Source organism: Hemiscyllium ocellatum, chromosome 18, assembly GCF_020745735.1.
Source record: "Hemiscyllium ocellatum isolate sHemOce1 chromosome 18, sHemOce1.pat.X.cur, whole genome shotgun sequence".
In the NCBI taxonomy this organism is placed as follows: domain Eukaryota; kingdom Metazoa; phylum Chordata; class Chondrichthyes; order Orectolobiformes; family Hemiscylliidae; genus Hemiscyllium; species Hemiscyllium ocellatum.
This window is the reverse complement of record NC_083418.1, coordinates 78,504,405-78,522,280: the sequence shown is the minus strand read 5'-3', so window position 1 is coordinate 78,522,280 and position 17,876 is coordinate 78,504,405. Positions and strand designations below refer to the sequence as shown.

Below are 17,876 nucleotides of genomic sequence, written 5' to 3'. Positions count from 1 at the left end.
AAGTTCCAGACCTTCAAGTTAGTTGATACTGCATTAAACAATAATGCCTGTTTACCTGCTCTAAATTCCATTCCAGGAAGTTCCACAAAATACATTTCTTTAGATTTCACCTCATTGACGTTGGTTGAATTTTGCTCACGTAGAGGCTCTTTTATATAGTTTTCATGTAATTCAAATCCTTTCTTCTTAATGTGCAACATCTGTTCTGCATATTTTTGATCTTCACCAACATTCTTCAGTGTTCCCAGTGTGTGTGTGAGATTGTGGCGACCATGCCACAGGTACCGATTCTTAGCAAGACGGCTGACCATATGCAAACTTTCTAGAACATTCACAATATCATAGATACGCCTACGTTCAACATCTATTGATTAAATAAATAGAATTGTGTTAATAATGGTGCAGAATATTATTTGTTGACTGAAAATTCATGCTTTGATCTTTCAAGATTATATGCTTATCTTATAAGTATTTACTAACCATTAAGTTTGACAATAATATATAATTTAACCTCATTTGCTTTTTTCACCTCAATTTATTCTCGTCACCAGTGCATGGCAAGGATTCTTGTGCACAGGTCAAAGGTTTTCAACACCTTTTTAAATTATCTTAATGGCTTTATTCATGTGTAGGCCTAAATAGTGGAAGCTGACTGTTACATTGTGTCTAAACACATTATTGACTGAGACTAAAGTGCATAGTGTAACATAGGTCAGCACTCAGAAGCGGAAATTCTTGTTATTTGTTAGAATCACAGAATAGAATCCCCACAACGTGGAAACAGGCCACTCATCCCATTGAATCCATGCTGACCCCCCAAAGGGCATCCCACCCAGACCCACATCATACCATATCACCCTGCATTTTCCCATGGCTAATCCACCAATCTTGCACATCCCTGGACACTATAGGCAATTTAGGATGGGCCAATCCACCTAACCTGCAAATCTTTGGACTGTGGGAGGAAACTAGAGCACTGGAGAAAAGCCATGCAGACATGATGAGAATGTGCAAACTCCACAATCTGAGGCTGGAATCAAACCCAAGTCTGTGGCACTGTGAGGCAGTAGTGCTAACAATTGAGCCACCAGGCCACCCAAGATGATCAGCAATGCTGGATTAACCTAAACTTCTGCAGTTTTATGTTAAAGTTATAATTATAACTACCATAATATATTAGGCCTAAAACCAATTAAAATGATAACTGGAAGTCTGTTTCAGGAACAGAAGCACCACCAAGAAATATTCAGAGTGAGATTACAGTTGTGGAAGTCTCATTTGCTTTAAGCCTCATATACCATAAGGCATAACACCTGAAAGTAAAACAAAATATTCCAAATGGGCTTGGCTGTAACATTTCATTTTTAATTTCTCAGGGAAATGTATTGGCCAATCTGCCTGACTTCAACTTCTATCAAAGCCTAGTAGTTAACTGTCAATTATCACTAATTACTGCATTTTCCCTTGTAGTGCTTAGACCGGAGTCCACTTGCCAACCAATTAGCAGTTTCTCTGTTGAAAGCTAATGTTCTAAGTTGATAGGACTCTTCTTCAATACTGAAAAAGATCATATTGAATATGAAATGTGAACTGCTTCTTGCTCCATAAATGAATTTCTCGAGCATTTTTTTCCCTATATTTTCAGCATCTGCAGTATTTTGCCTTTTAAAAATAAAATGGTTGTTTGGTTATAAAGAAACTGAGTAGTTGCTGGAAAAAAAGTAACAGACACTTTGTTTAATTTTTTGGTTTGCATCTGTTGGTACAAATCACAAGAACACCAATCTAACACTTACACCAACCAAGTGCTAATTGGTTGGCAAGTGGACTTGATTGGTAGACAATTAATAATGATTAATAGTTAACTGCTGCCAGGCTTTCATAGAATTTGAAATCAGGCAGGTTGGCTTTGATTAGTCAGCGCATTTCCGTGAGAAATGAAAAAAGTAAAATGGCCAAGCCCATATGTTCCATCTGACCACTTGCAAATTACATCATTGTTAATTGTTAGAATTTAATCTCCAGTGGGAGGTTGCCAACTATAAGCAATATATCTGAAACTATATTACAATCAAATGCAGCAACTTTCAGGCCTTAATAACATAACATTAAGTACTACATTTCCATCCTATACATTTACGTGATGCAAGATACGTGCACCAACTCACTCAGTTCTGCTGCTACTTCATCCAGGCATATATCGTTATTCAGTGCAGGGTTGGGATAATCAGGGTATCGTGCCAGGAATCTATAGCACAACAAACCCAGACTTTTTTCTTTTCGACTTGGATGAAATTTCTCAAAGTCTTCCCCAGATAATTGGTCCTGAAATTCAAGTAGAAACTATATGTTACTTCATTGTTTGGAAATGTTGGGAGTCGTATTCATAGGTTTTATTTGTATTATGTATTGCTCCCCAAGTCTAATTTTATAATGATGTAACTCTTCACATTGAGTTTTGCATGTGTACTACAAACACACACTTCTGAATTGTTACTGTACCTGTAAATTCTCATTAGTCTCTGAAGTAAGGTCATCATCCACAAGTAGCTCCTGTTTTTTCTTTTCCCTGCTTCTAATCTCTGGACTAGCTGCACTGATTAACATTTTCAAATTAGCGGTAGGTGTCCATGGCTCTCCAACAGTTGATTCCTGAAGCTTTGTTGGTGTGGTCATGGCTCCCAAGTCTGGTTTAATTGCTCCCAATACGGAATGTGAGGTAGACAATTGTTGCTTCAGTGGAGTTTTTGTAGTCTTTTTATGTGGTTCCAAAAATATATTTTCCTGTTTTGGAAAACACGAAAATCAAACATTGTGACATCTTGCATTACTTTTAGCACATTGTAGAGTACATACAACATACACAGATCTGCTATGTTGGAAACAGTTTTTTTTTCAAAACACTTTAGTCATCACATTCCATTAAAATGACAGCAACAGTTCCTTGGATTCAACAACACCTGTAGGTTCTCCTCCAATCAACATCCCATCCTGCTTTAGAACTAAATTACCTTCAATGTCACAGGGTCAAAATTCTGCCACTGTGGGTGAACCTATACCCTATGGACTGCTGAAGTTTAAGAAGACTGCTTTCTCAAGAAGAGATAGAGAAGGGAAATAAATGCTGACCAAACCAGCAACTCCCACATCTGATGAATATCTAAATAGTAAAAAAGACAAGATATTTATACCACATCAAGATAAATACCTAGCATTTTTACTCTTATGTTATCAGATATTAAAAAGCTTTGGTTTGAGACTTGTCCTGCACTGAACAGCCAGCTCTTTCAAATGGTAGCTGAATGGTATCCTTCTGGGCTAATTATACTGTGTTAGAAAATGATTTTTATTCTTCCATGGATGCGAGTGATACTGGCAATGCCAGCATTTGTTGCCCAACCCCAACTGCCCTTTAACTGAGTAGCTTGCTAGGTCATTCAAGAGTCAACCGCATTGCTGTGGGTCCAGAATCACAGGTAGACAACATAGAACATAGAACATAGAAGGATACAGCGCAGTACAGGCCCTTCGGCCCTCGATGTTGCGCCGACCGAATCCTACCTAACCTATACTAGCCCAATAACTTCCAAATGCCTATCCAATGCCCGCTTAAATGACCATAAAGAAGGAGAGTTCACCACTGATACGGGCAGGGCATTCCATGAACTCACAACCCGCTGTGTGAAGAATCTACCCCTAACATCTGTCCTATACCTACCACCCCTTAATTTAAAGCTATGTCCCCTAGTAACACCTGACTCCATTAGCGGTAAAAGGTTCTTAGTATCTACCCTATCTAAACCCCTAATCATCTTATACACTTCTATCAGATCTCCCCTAAACCTTCTCTTCTCCAATGAGAACAGCCCCAAGTGCCTCAGCCTTTCCTCATAAGATTTTCCTACCATTCCAGGCAACATCCTGGTAAACCTCCTCTGCACTCGTTCTAAAGCTTCCACATCCTTCCTATAGTATGGCGACCAAAACTGCACACAATACTCCAGATGAGGCCTCACCAGAGTCTTATACAACTGCAACATGACCTCAGGACTCCGGAACTCAATTCCTCTGCCAATAAAGCCCAGTACACCATATGCCTTCCTCACAGCACTATTTACCTGGGTGGCAACTTTCAGAGATCTGTGTACATAGACACCAAGATCCCTCTGCTCATCCACACTACCAAGTAGCCTACCATTAGCCCAGTAATCCATCATCTTGTTATTCCTACCAAAGTGAACGACTTCGCACTTAGCTACATTGAATTCCATTTGCCACATTTCCGCCCAGCTCTGCAACTTATCTGCCATTCTTCAAGGACAATAATGAACAAGATGGGTTTTCATGATGATTGAATGTGAAGCATTAGCCCAGGCTTTGGAATTATTACCCCTGAGACATTAGGGCCTATGATCCCTTTAATTCTCCATTTCTGAGCACAGCAGTGACTGGAGAAACCAAGCCTGAATGTGTTGGCATGATGTCAGGATATCAAATGGAATGCACGGACCCTCAGAGCAGCTGCTTGGCTTAAAGTGAACAGTGATTAACACCACGCCACCATCTCCCCACGTTCAGTGATTGTTATAAGGATACAACTTGCATCTCAGATAAGGTACGCAGCTTATAGGCAGCACAATGGCTCAGTGGTTAGCACTGCTGCCTCACAGTGCCAGGGACCAGAATTAGACTCCAGTCTCGACTGACTGTATACACAGACTTTGCACATTGTCCTTGTTTCAGTCTGGGTTTCCTCTCACAGTGCAAAGATGTGCAGGTTAGATGGATTGGCTCTGTTAAATTGCCCCAGAGTGTTTGGTGGGTTGGCCATGGGAGCTGTGATGGTGGTAGATCTGGTTAGGATGGTATTTAGAGGATTGTTGTGGAGTTGATGGGCTGAATGGCCTGCTTCCACACTGTACAGGTTCTATGATTCTTATACTGACCAGAGTGGAGAAGGATGAACCATCCATTTAGCTGAAGTCTTTAGTGGAATAAATCAAATGATCAAGATGTGTGGCTATTCATGTGACAAGAGTTACTGAACAAGTATAAAGTTATTATGAGAAATTAACACCAGCTCTTTAGCATCTTTGTCTGTCACAGGAACTCTTGCCTCACAAGATCATTAGCATTTGTAAAACCAGGGCAGAACTAGGTCTGACCCATGCACACACAATGAATACCACAGTACATTACTTCATCAGCAAAATGGAAATAAGACAAATTGCAAGCAACTCACTCTTTGGTTGATTTCTGCAACATCATCTTCAGGTTTTGCATTTCTGTCAGCAGTATTCAAGCTTTCACTTACATTTAAGCAAATGCTTGTCATCTTCCTTAACTAAAAATCATAACAAATTATCATTTGACTTTTATCCAATGTTGAAATGTTTTAATCCAGTCATTTGACCATATTTAAAATATAGGTTTAAATTAAGTGGTTTGCAAATTACAAATGATTTTAATCATAGTCAGAAAAAATGTCTAAAAGGGAGGCAAAGGAAATAAATCTTTAAAACAAAATAACATGTACAGGTAAGCCTTAGTAAAGATGTAATTAACCAAAAGAAAGGAGGTCAATAGCTCACTTGGGTTATCAGGGTCAGAATAACAACAACAGTACAGGTTATGGTCACTGTTTTTGTTACAGAGACCTGCCTTTTTACCTTGCCACATAAAATCATATCTCAAATCATATTTCAACATACCTGAGGAATTAAGAATGCTAACTGGGGATGGAACAACTAAATGGAAAGAAAGTCTGGTGTTATTTAGCACTTTTCACAACTTCTGGAAAGCCTAAAGACTTTACATCCTATGAAGTACTTTTGATGCAAGCATGTAAGTTGGAAGTAGGAGGCTATTCTGGCCCCTGAGCTTGCTCTACCATTCAAGACCACAGCCGATAGAAACATAAAAGGAATCGGATAGTAAACTCAATCCTACATTCCCACACATCTGTAATGTTTCAGCTCTTCCTTTTCAAAATTCTGTCTTTTGAGAAAGTGAACTCTAAAGAATCATCACCACCAAAAAAAATTCTCTTCCAAGTTCATAAGATATTGGAGCAGGGTTAGGCCATTGGCCCATCAAGTCTGCTCCGCCATTTGATCATTGCAAATATACTCCTCACCCTCACTTTCCTGCCTTCTCTCTGTATCCATTCAACTCATTTAATTAAAAATCTGTCCAACTCCTCCTTAAATTTACTCTCTTCTCTCAGCATCCACCGCACTTTTGGGGTAGGAAATTCCAGATTCACAACACTTTGGGAGGAGTAGTTTGTATTCAACTCTATTTTAAATTTGCCACCCCTTATGACATCTCATCCTAGAATGCCCCACAATAGGAAGCATCCACTCCACGTATGTTTTATCCACACCCTTTATCAGCTTGAATATCTCCATTTGATCTCTCCATATTCTTCCAAATTCCAGAGAGTGTCGGCTTAAACTGTTCAATCTCACTTCATATGACAAACTCCTCCTTTCTGGAATCAATCCAGTGAACCTGCTCTGAATTGCCTCCAAAGCCACTGCATCGTTCCTCAAATAACGGGACCAAAACTGTGCATAATACTTCAGATGCAGACTCACCAATACCTTGTACAGTTGCAATAATACTTCCTTACCTTTAATTCTATTCCTTTAACTTTAAAGGCCAACATTCCATTCGCTTTTATACATTCAACCCCACAAATCTCCAGATACAGATGTTATCCTGTGCCATTTTCATATAACATTACAGCGCAGTACGGGCCCTTCGGCCTTTGATGTTGTGCTGACCTGTGAAACCAATCAGAAACCCACCTAACCTACACTATACCATTTTTGCCCACATCTATCCAATGACCATTTAAATGCCCCTAAAGTTGGTGAATCTACTACGATTGCAGGCAATGCGTTCCATACCCTGACCACTCTGAGTAAAGAAACTACCTCTGACATCTGTCCTACATCTTTCACCCCTCAATTTAAAGCAATGCCCTCCCATGCTAGCCATCACCATCGGAGGAAAAAGGCTCTCATTGTCCATCATATCTAACCCTTGGATTATCTTATGTGTCTCATTATATGCTTTCATTAACAGGGGAATCAAGTTTAGCTTTCATTAACAGGGGGATCATGTTTAAGAGCCGCAAGGTTTTGCTGTAGCTCTACAAGTCCCTGGTAAGACCACACTTGGAATATTGTGTACAGTTCTGGTCACCCTACTATAGGAAAGATACAGAGACTTTGGAGAGGGTGCAAAGGTTTGCCAGGATGCTACCTGGACTGGAGGGCTTGCCTCATGAAGCAAGGTTGAATAAGCTCAGACTTTTCTCTCTGGAGAGAAGGAGGAAGAGAGGAGACATGATCGAGGTGTACAAAATAATGAGAGGAATAGATAGAGTCAATAGCCAGAGACTTTCCCCCAGGGCAGGATTGACTGGTACGAGAAGTCATAGTTTGAAGATATTGGGAGGAAGGTAAAAAGGAGATGTCAGAGGTAGGTTCTTTACACAGACAGTTGTAAATGCATGGAATGCGTTACCAACTGTGGTGGTGGAAGCAGAGTCACTGGGGACATTTAAACAACTGCTGGACATGCACATGGATAGCAGTGAGTCGAGGGGTGTGTAGGTTAATTTACTATATTTTACATTAGGATTAAATCTCGGCACAACATCGTGGGCCAAAGGGCCTGTTCTGTGCTGTACTTTTCTATGTTCTATGTTTCAATTATGTCACCTCTCAACCTTCTTCTCTCTAATTAAAAACAGCCTCAAGTCCTTCAACCCTTTGTTGTAAGACCTTCTTGCTATACCAGGCAATATTTACTGGGACTTCTTTGAACCCTTTCCAAAGCTTCCACATCCTTCTCATAATGCGGTGACCAGAACTGTATGCAGAGAATCCTAGGTTAAATCCCATCTGGCCCAGGATATTTATCCATTTTCACACGTTCCAGAATTGCTAACACTGCCCCCTTGTGAACCTCAATCCCATCTAGTCTAGTAACTTGTATTTCAGTATTGTCCTCAACAACATTGTCTTTTTCCAATATGAATATTGATGAAAAATATTCATTTAGCGCTTCCTCCATCTCCTCTGACTTCACACACAACTTCCCACTATTATCCTTGATTAGCCCTAATCTTGTTCTAGTCATTCTTTGATTCCTGATATACCTATAGAAAGCCTTAGGGTTTTCTTTGATCCTATCCACCAACGACTTCTCATGCCCCTTCCTGGCTCTTCTTAGCTCTCTCTTTAGGTCTTTCCTGCCTAACCTATAACTCTCAAGTGCCCTAACTGAGCTTTCACGTCTCATCTTAACATAAGCCTTCTTCTTCCTCTTGACAAGAGATTCAACTTTCTTAGTAAACCATGGCTCCCTCACTCCTCCCTGCTTGACAGTTACATACTTATCAAGGGCTAGCAGTAGCTGTTCCTTGAATAAGCTCCAGATTTCAATTGTGCCTATCCCCAGCAGTTTCCTTCCCCATCTTATGCATCCTAAATCTTGCCTAATGGCATCGTAGTTGCCTTTCCCCCAGCTTTAACTCTTACCCTCCGGTGTATACCTATCCCTTTTTTTCACTAAAGTAAACATAAATGAATTGTGGTCACTATCACCAAAGTGCTCAACTACATCCAAATCTAATATCTGGCCTGGTTCATTACCCAGTACCAAATCTAATGTGGTGTCGCACCTTGTTGGCCTGTCTACATACTGTGCTGAAAATGTGTTGCTGGTTAAAGTGCAGCAGGTCAGGCAGCATTCAAGGAACAGGGAATTCGACGTTTCGGGCACAAGCCCTTCATCAGGAATTCCTGATGAAGGGCTTGTGCCCGAAACGTTGAATTTCCTGTTCCTTGGATGCTGCCTGACCTGCTGCGCTTTAACCAGCAACACATTTTCAGCTCTAATCTCCAGCATCTGCAGACCTCACTTTTTACTGTCTACATACTGTGTCAGCAAATCCTCCTGCACACTTTGTACAAAAACTGACCCACCTAAAGTACTTGAACTATAGTATTCCCAATCAATTTTGGAAAGTTAAAGGTCCCCACGACAACTACTCTTGCATTTATCCTATCGAGAATCATCTTTGCTATTCTTACCTCTGAAACTATTCGGAGGCCTATAGAAAACTCCCAAGAATGACCTCTCCTTTCCTGTTCCTAACCTTAGCCCATACTTTGTTCAGTAGACGAGTCCTCAAATGTCCTTTCTGCCAATGTAATACTGTCTTTCATTAACAATGCCGCCACCTCCCCTTTTTTGTTAACCACCTTCACTGTTTTTACTCAAACATCTAAATCCCGGAACACACAACAACCATTTCTATCTCTGCTCTATCCATGTCTCTGAAACGGTCACAACATTGAAATCCCAGGTATGAATCCATGCTGCAAGTTCACCCACCCAATGCTCCTGGCATTGAAGAAGACACACTTCAAACCAACTTCTTGCTTGCCGGTGCCCTCTTGTGACCTTGAAACCTTATTTTGGACCTCACTACTCTCAACCTCGTGTATATTCGTGCTACAATTTAGGTTCCATCCCCCTACTGAATTAGTTTAAACCTACCCAAAGAACATTAGCAAATTTTCCCCCCACCAACACACCCGGCATCTTCCCTGCTGCCACATGAGGTGCCAAACCTGCACCCACACCTCCTCTCTCACCTCCGTTCATGGTTCTAAAGGATAATTTCATATCGAGCAGAGATTTTCCTGCACATCCTTCCACCTTATTTACTGCATTCGTTGCTCTTGATGTGGTCTCCTCTACATCAGGGAGTATGAGCGTCAACTCACAGAGCTATTCAAATAGCATATCTGGTCTGCACGCAACAACTAACACCACTACCCTGTGGCCACTCACTTCAATCGTCTTTCTGCTCCCCCAAAGCATGGGCCTCTTCCACCGCCAAATCAAAGCCACCTGCGGACTGGAGGAAGACCATCTCATCTTCTACTTCGGATCCCTACAACCACACACCATCAATATTGACTTCACTGATTTCCAAACCTCCCCACCTCATCGCAGATCCAGTTCGGCATTGCCGTCTTGATCTGACCTACCTGTCTTATCTTCTTTCCCACCTATCCGCTCCACCATCCCTACTGAACTATCACAATTGCCTCCTACCTGCATTCATCTACCGCCATCCCACCTACTTTTCCTCCCATCTCCGTATTTATGTCTCAGCTCTCTTCCCCCTCACATTCCTGATGAAGAACTTATGCCCTAAACTTCGAATCTCCTGCTCCTCCTTGGTTGCTGCCTGACCTGCTGTGCTTCCTTCAGCGCAATGCTTTTTGACTCTATACTTCAGCATCTGCAGTCCCCACTTTCTCCTTATTATCTATTGTACCTGTATATAGTTTCCTGTGACTGATGAACGAGTGCATCGAGATACCTCTGCACTGGAGCACTCCAAAGTCTCTCCCCATTAAGATAATAATTCACCTTCTCAGTTTTTCCAACCCAAATGCATGACCTCTCACTTATCCGTGTTACACTCCATCTTCCAAATTTTGAATCATAGAATATCTAGTGCCTTTCGGCCCAGTAACTTGCACAGACCCATTCCTCGAACCTATTACTCTACATTTATCCCTTACTCATGCACCTAACCTACACATCCCTGAACACAATGGGCAATTTAGCACGGCCAATTCACCTAACCTGCACAGCTTTGGATGCGCACTCTCCTAACCTACTGAAATCCATTTGTAAGATTCTTGTTTCCTGCTGCTTATTTTTGTGTCATCTGTAAATTTGGCTATAGAGCCTTCCATCTCTGTATCTAAGTCATTAACGTAGATTATAAATAGCTGGGGTCTGAATCCTGTACCACCCCACAAGTTACATCTTGATGTCCAGAGAAAAGCTCTGCCTTCTGTTCATCAGCCAGTCACCTTCCCAGGCTAACAAATTAACACTAAACTCATATGATCCAATGTTGTGAATTAACCATTTGTGCAGCACCTTATCAAAAGCCTTCTGTAAGTCCAGACATCAGTCCAGAATTATACCAGTTCCTCTCTGGCTGAACTGGGCAACTCATTATTTTAAAATGGTAGCTACTAGTTCTTGTAGCATTCTTTCCACATGCACCCTTGCCAAGCTCCCTCAGGATATTATGAAAATGCAAAGTTGCTATCGCTTTAGTGGACCACATGCCGCTCTCTCATTAAAGAGAGAGAACAAACCGGTAGTGACTTAACCTAAGGGTCACTACACCTGCAAGGATAGATGTTGATAAGGAAAATCATTCATGGTAACTTCAGCTGGTGCAGGAATTGGCATTACTTTGGCATCACAAACCAGCAAAGTGAGTTACCTGATCTATCAAACAGCCTCTTGCTATTCTCAAGCCCAGCCTACCCCACTGAGTTGGGGGGACAAGAAAGCTAGAACCAATTTGCCCACAGCAAGCTCCAAGCACAAAAGAAAAAAAACAAATCTGTTCAAGGATCTGATTATGTGGGTAGCGAGGATCGGTTAATACCAAAGAGAAAGTAACAGTTCAGAAAGCTTGATATGTGAATATTTATTCAGTAAGCAGAATCCTCCCATGTCCAGTGCTTTGTGAATGTATGAGGTCTCTGCCTCTGGGCGCCAGGTGAGACGGCAGTGAGAGAAAAAAGGGGCGTGGTCAGAGCGAGGTAATTGGCATCGGAGAGCGGCCAATCGTCGCCGGGTTACCCTGAGCGACCGTCCAAACACTGCCGGCGCTTCGCCAATGAGAGAGGAGAGAGGGGGCGGGGCTCTCCCGCCCGCCCGCTTGAAGCCTTTCCCCGCCCCCTTCCACCTTTTGAAATTTGGCGCGTAAACGAAAACATCCCGCGCGCGCCCCGTCCATCGCCGAACGAACGGAGCCCAGTGAGTGAATAAATAGAATAAAACACATTTTAAAAAAAAATACCTCTCAAGGACAGACCAAACTCGTGAGGAAGAGCTATGGTTTTGATTTGTTGAGGCGGGTGGTCGGGGCTGTGCGGTGAAGGAGAGATGGCGGGTAAGCGTCTTGCCCAACCTCCCCCTGATTCCAGGCCCCGATGATGATCGAGAGCCCGGGGCCAGCCGCACCGCACACCTCTTGCTCTGACAGCCGCCGGGTGAAATAAGTGAATAACGCGCCCAGAAGCCGGGCCCCAGCCGCTGCGCAGCCCCAGCCTCCGCTCCGGATCGCCGCGGCGGCGGCGGTTTAGCGGGCAGCGGGTTTGAACGGCTTTTCCCGCGCGGCAGCGGGTTCCAGAACACGAGCCCCGGCCGTTAGAATTTGAATGTGAGCCGGTGGGGGTGGGGAAGGGGGGGAGAAATGGGGGGGGAAACGGGGTACGGGCAATCAGGGGAGGAGAGAGATTGGGCTGGGGAGAAATAGGAGGGGAATCCGGGGGTGGGTGGACATTGGAGTTGGCAGAGGGAGGCAGTCAGACTGGGAGGGGGGAAATGGGTGGGCACGGGGATAATGAGGGGGGGAATGGGTGGGCACGGGGATAATGGGGGTAGAAATTAGTGGGTACGGGGATAATGGGGGAATGGGTGGGCACGGGGATAATGGGGGGAATGGGTGGGTACGGGGATAATGGGGGGGAATGGGTGGGCACGGGGATAATGAGGGGGGAAATGGGTGGGTACGGGGATAATGAGGGGGGAATGGGTGGGTACGGGGATAATGGGTGGGCACGGGGATAATGAGGGGGGAATGGGTGGGCACGGGGATAATGAGGGGGGGAATGGGTGGGTACGGGGATAATGGGGGTAGAAATTAGTGGGTACGGGGGGAATGAGTGGGTACAGGGATAATGAGGGGGGAAATGGGTGGGTACGGGGATAATGGGGGTGGGAAATCAAAGTGGGAAACAGAAGGGGAGAGAGATAGGGTGTGGTACAATAGAGCTGGTCAGGGAGAGGAAAATTATTAAGCTAAGAGATTCGGGCAGAGAGTAAAACACAGTGGAGTAAGTGAGGGGAGAAAGAGTCTCACCCCGACCTCCTCCCTTGTGTTGGGTTTGAAAAACAGCCTCTGGGAGGGCGCATTTAAATCCTGGACATAAGGTCCCAAATGGGCTTAACAGTGAATATTGAAAGGGTGCTTCTTCTTGTGGGAGAAGCTAGAACTAAAGCACACAAACTAAAAATTAGGATTCTCCTATTTAACATGAAGTGCAGAAATCCTTTGTCTGAAGGGATCATGAGTTTTAGGAGCTGTCTCCCAGACAGTGGTGGAGGCAGTTACTGAATATTTTAAAGGACAATTTGTTAGATTCTTGAGCACCAACCAGTCAAAGTGTATTTATGGAAGGCAGGAATGTAGAGTTGAGACTACAATCAGATGAGCCATGATCTTATTGAAATGTTGGAGCAAATTCGATGGATTGAATGGCTTACTCTTGTTTTTAATATATTGACACGAATTCTGAAGCAGAGGGCAGAGGTACTGCTACCAAGGAGGAGTTCCTGTTGTATCCTCAGATAACGCCTTCATTTAGTGTAAAAATCAAGCTGGTGCTGATCAGTGCAAAGTCTTGTTTACTTTGTACAAAAGTATGTTCTCCTTGCAGCTAACTTCACTGCTAACGGCACCGATGCCAACAGCAAAAGAAGGCCACCAATATAAAGTGTGTCAATTTTGGATTGCTTTAAACATAACAGGCATTGCTGCAAATATTCAGCAGATCTGGAAACCTCCATGGAGATAAACCAAATTAATGCTTTAGGCCAACTGAAAAAAAATCGAAAATGTGATGGCTCCAACAAAAGTTCCAAATGTTGGTACAATAACAGCATTTGGATAACTACATAAGGTTTGGAGGAATGTGGGCCAGGAACATGCAGGTGGGACTAAGTTTAGTGTAAGATTATTTTCAGCTCAGATTGGTCGGACCGAAGGGTCTGTTTCCGTGCTGTATAGCTCTATTTGTCCGAATAAATACATCTCACAACTATCTGGTCTTGCCTGTATGGCCAATCGGTTGTACATTACTTAGTCTGTGAGCTGACAAATGCAATTGCAGGAATTTAAAAAAAAACGCAAGGAGAGGGTGGGATAAAAGGATGAGGAATGTCAATCATAACCCTGTTCCCCCAGGTCAAAAATGAAAGATGATCCCCATTTACAGTGAGTGCAGTTTACCCGCCTTAATACAGTACACTGACCCCATGAAGGCAAAACCATACTCTACAAGACAACGTAAATCGTGTTTCAAAACCTTACCCGAACAAACTTTTCCTGTTAATCACTCATTGCTTTGTTGGTGAAAGATGAATCCGTTCCATTGAGCTCTTACCATTGTCATTAAAGAAAACTCCAATAAGTTAAATTTATAAAAACACACAAAATACTTCCAATTGAAGTTGCCCGGGAACTTCCTAAATGTGAAACACTGAAATGTTGGACCGGGTGGGAGTTTCAGGTTCATTTCTCGCCTTGTGCCATCGACTCCGCCCCTCTAGAACTTCTCCACCAATCAGAACCTTTCCAAAAAAAAACTTTTTCTGACCAATCCCAGAGCACATGTTAACTTTTGGACCGCCGGGTAAAATTGGCGGGGGAAAGAGCGCGCAAAAAAAAGGACATCAGTTTATCTTTCGGGTGAAGGACCTGTTTCCTCTCACTTCCTCCCTCGCCACCTTCAGGACATATATGAATTGTTTTATGCTGAGCCGTATATTTTCTCTTGTATATCAGCAGTCCAGTTTCCACTAATTGCTTTTAGATGTGCTTGCATTCAGGTCACTGACATTTGTATTAATAGCGAACTATTATGCATTCCAATTGTATTTCTCCCTTCCCTGTTTGGTCATTTGCTTTTGCTACTGCTGTAGAGACAGGTATATTAACTAGTGAAAATGGTGTGTTCTTCAAAGCATGTAACAGAAAAAGAGAACGGGGAGTAGGAGTATAAATAGTTTTAAAAGCTGGTTCTTGTTTGAACCACAAATAAGATATGTATTAACGGTGACAATTGTTTCAAACTAAGATTGTTAGTGTGGTTGAACTGATAAGAACCTTTTGTGCCCTTTTCTCGCGTCGTTCTCAGTGTAAATTGAAATCGCGAAAAGCTGACGGAGCTGGATATTTTTGTAGACTTCTCGATTTTAATCGTTTGAGAATTTTTTTTGTTTTTGTTGAAGATTCTCAACAAAAAAGTTATTTAGAAAATCCAAAGTCAGATTTTTAAAATCCTGATCAAATTCTGTAAGAGTTATACAGATTCTTTGGTCCAATTCACCCTTGCCAACCAGATTTAAGTTCATAAGATATTGGAGCAGAATTATGCCATTTGGCCCATGAATCTGCCCTGCCATTGAATCGTGGCAGATATGCTCAGCACCCCCATTTTCCAGCCTTCTCCTCATAGCCCTTCAACCTATGGCTCAGTGGTTAGTACTGTTGTCTCACAGCACCAGGGTCCCAGGCTCGATTCTGGCCGGCTGAAAATGTGTTGCTGGAAAAGCACAGCAGGTCAGGCAGCATCCAAGGAAGAGGAGATTTGACGTTTCGGGCATAAGCCCTTCTTCGGGAATGAGGAAAGTGTGTCCAGCAGGCTAAGATAAAAGGTAGGGAGGAGGGACTTGGGGGAGGGGCGATGGAGATGCCATAGGTGAAAGGAGGTCAAGGTGAGGGTGATGGAGTGGGGTGGGGGCAGAGAGGTCAGGAAGAAGATTGCAGGTTAGGAGGGCGGTGCTGAGTTCGAGGGATTTGACTGAGACAAGGTGGGGGAGGGGAAATGAGGAAACTGGAGAAATCTGAGTTCATCCCTTGTGGTTGGAGGGTTGCCAAAGGAGTTGCCATGGGCACCCGCATGGGCCCCAGCTGTGCCTGCCTCTTCGTAGAATATGTGGAACAGTCCATCTTCCGCAACTACACTGGCACCCCCCCCCACCTTTTCCCCCGCTACATCGATGACTGTATCAGCGCTGCCTTGTGCTCCCACGAGGAGGTTGAACAGTTTATCCACTTTACCAACACCTTCCACCCCGACCTCAAATTCACCTGGACCGTCTCAGACTCCTCCCTCCCCTTCCTAGACCTTTCCATTTCTATCTCGGGTGACCGAATCAACATGGACACCTACTATAAACCGACTGACTCCCACAGCTACCTCGACTACACCTCCTCCCACCCTGCCCCCTGTAAAAACGCCATCCCATATTCCCAATTCCTTCGTCTCCGCCGCATCTGCTCCCAGGAGGACCAGTTCCAATACCGTACAGCCCAGATGGCCTCCTTCTTCAAGGACCGCAGATTCCCCCCAGATGTGATCGACGATGGCCTCCACCGCATCTCCTCCACTTCCCTCTCCTCCGCCCTTGAGCCCCGCCCCTCCAACCGCCACCAGGACAGAACCCCACTGGTTCTCACCTACCATCCCACCAACCTCCATATACAGCGTATCATCCGCCGTCATTTCCGCCACCTCCAAACGGACCCCACCACCAGGGATATATTTCCCTCCCCTCCCCTATCAGCGTTCCGAAAAGACCACACCCCCACCAACCCAACCTCCACTCCCGGCACCTTCCCGTGCAACCGCAAGAAATGCAAAACTTGCGCCCACACCTCCTCCCTTACTTCTCTCCAAGGCCCCAAGGGATCCTTCCATATCCGCCACAAATTCTCCTGCACCTCCACACACATCATCTATTGCATCCGCTGCACCCGATGTGGCCTCCTCTATATTGGGGAGACAGGCCGCCTACTTGCGGAACGTTTCAGAGAACACCTCTGGGACACCCAGACCACCAACCCAACCACCCCGTGGCTCAACACTTTAACTCCCCCTCCCACTCCACCAAGGACATGCAGGTCCTTGGACTCCTCCATCGCCAGACCATAAAACACGACGGTTGGAGGAAGAGCGCCTTATCTTCCGCCTAGGAACCCTCCAACCACAAGGGATGAACTCAGATTTCTCCAGTTTCCTCATTTCCCCTCCCCCATCTTGTCTCAGTCAAATCCCTCGAACTCAGCACCGCCTTCCTAACCTGCAATCTTCTTCCTGACCTCTCCGCCCCCACCCTACTCCGGCCTATCACCCTCACCTTGACCTCCTTCCACCTATCGCATCTCCATCGCCCCTCCCCCAAGTCCCTCCTCCCTACCTTTTATCTTAGCCTGCTGGACACACTTTCCTCATTCCTGAAGAAGGGCTTGTGCCCGAAAAGTCGAATTTCCTGTTCCTTGGATGCTGCCTGACCTGCTGTGCTTTTCCAGCAACACATTTTCAGCTCTGATCTCCAGCATCTGCAGACCTCACTTTCTCCTCGATTCTGGCCTCGGGCAACTTATGCGTGGAGTTTGCACATTCGCCCTGTGTCTGTGTGGGTTTCCTCTGGGTGATCCGGTTTCCTCCCACAGTCCAAAGATGTGCAGGTCAGGTGAATTGGCTATGGTAAATTTTTAAAATAATCTGAGGGAAATGGGTTTGGGTGGGTTACCCTTCAGAGGGTCGGTGTGGACTTGTTGGGACAAAGGGCCTGTTTCCACACTGTAGGGAATCATCTGTCTAACTCCTCTGTATATTTACTCACTGTCCCAATATCGGACTTTGGGATAGCGAATTCCACAGATTCACAACCCTTTGGGAGAAGTACTTTCTCCTCAATTTTGTTTTAAATTTACTAGCCCTTATCCTAAGACTGTGACCTCTTGTCTTAGAATGCCCCACAAGAGGAAGCATCAGCTCCACATCTATTTTATCCATACCTTTTATCATCTTGAATATGTCAATTTGGTCTCTCCATATTCTAAATTCCAGAGAGTATAGACCTAAACTGATCAATCTCTCTTCATGTGGCAAACACCTCATCTCTGGGATCAATGGTGTTTAACATAGATAAGTATGAGGTCATGCATTATTGTTGTG

At 44.1% G+C, this 17,876-nt stretch overlaps 1 protein-coding gene across 2 annotated transcripts in view; it reads right to left on the bottom strand.

Annotated features, from left to right (window-relative positions):
• The window catches only part of e2f8 (E2F transcription factor 8), a 46,190-nt gene extending 31,784 nt beyond the window's left edge, over positions 1-14,406 (bottom strand). For both annotated transcript variants that reach the window (XM_060838620.1, XM_060838621.1), the window contains exons 1-5: positions 14,222-14,406; positions 5,243-5,344; positions 2,503-2,784; positions 2,169-2,325; positions 56-364 (exon numbers count right to left, since the gene is read on the bottom strand). In XM_060838620.1, the coding sequence (XP_060694603.1) occupies positions 56-364; positions 2,169-2,325; positions 2,503-2,784; positions 5,243-5,335 (841 nt within the window). In that variant the 5' untranslated portion in view covers positions 5,336-5,344; positions 14,222-14,406. The remainder of the gene's footprint in view (positions 1-55; positions 365-2,168; positions 2,326-2,502; positions 2,785-5,242; positions 5,345-14,221) is intronic.
• Positions 14,407-17,876: the final 3,470 nt, after the last annotated feature.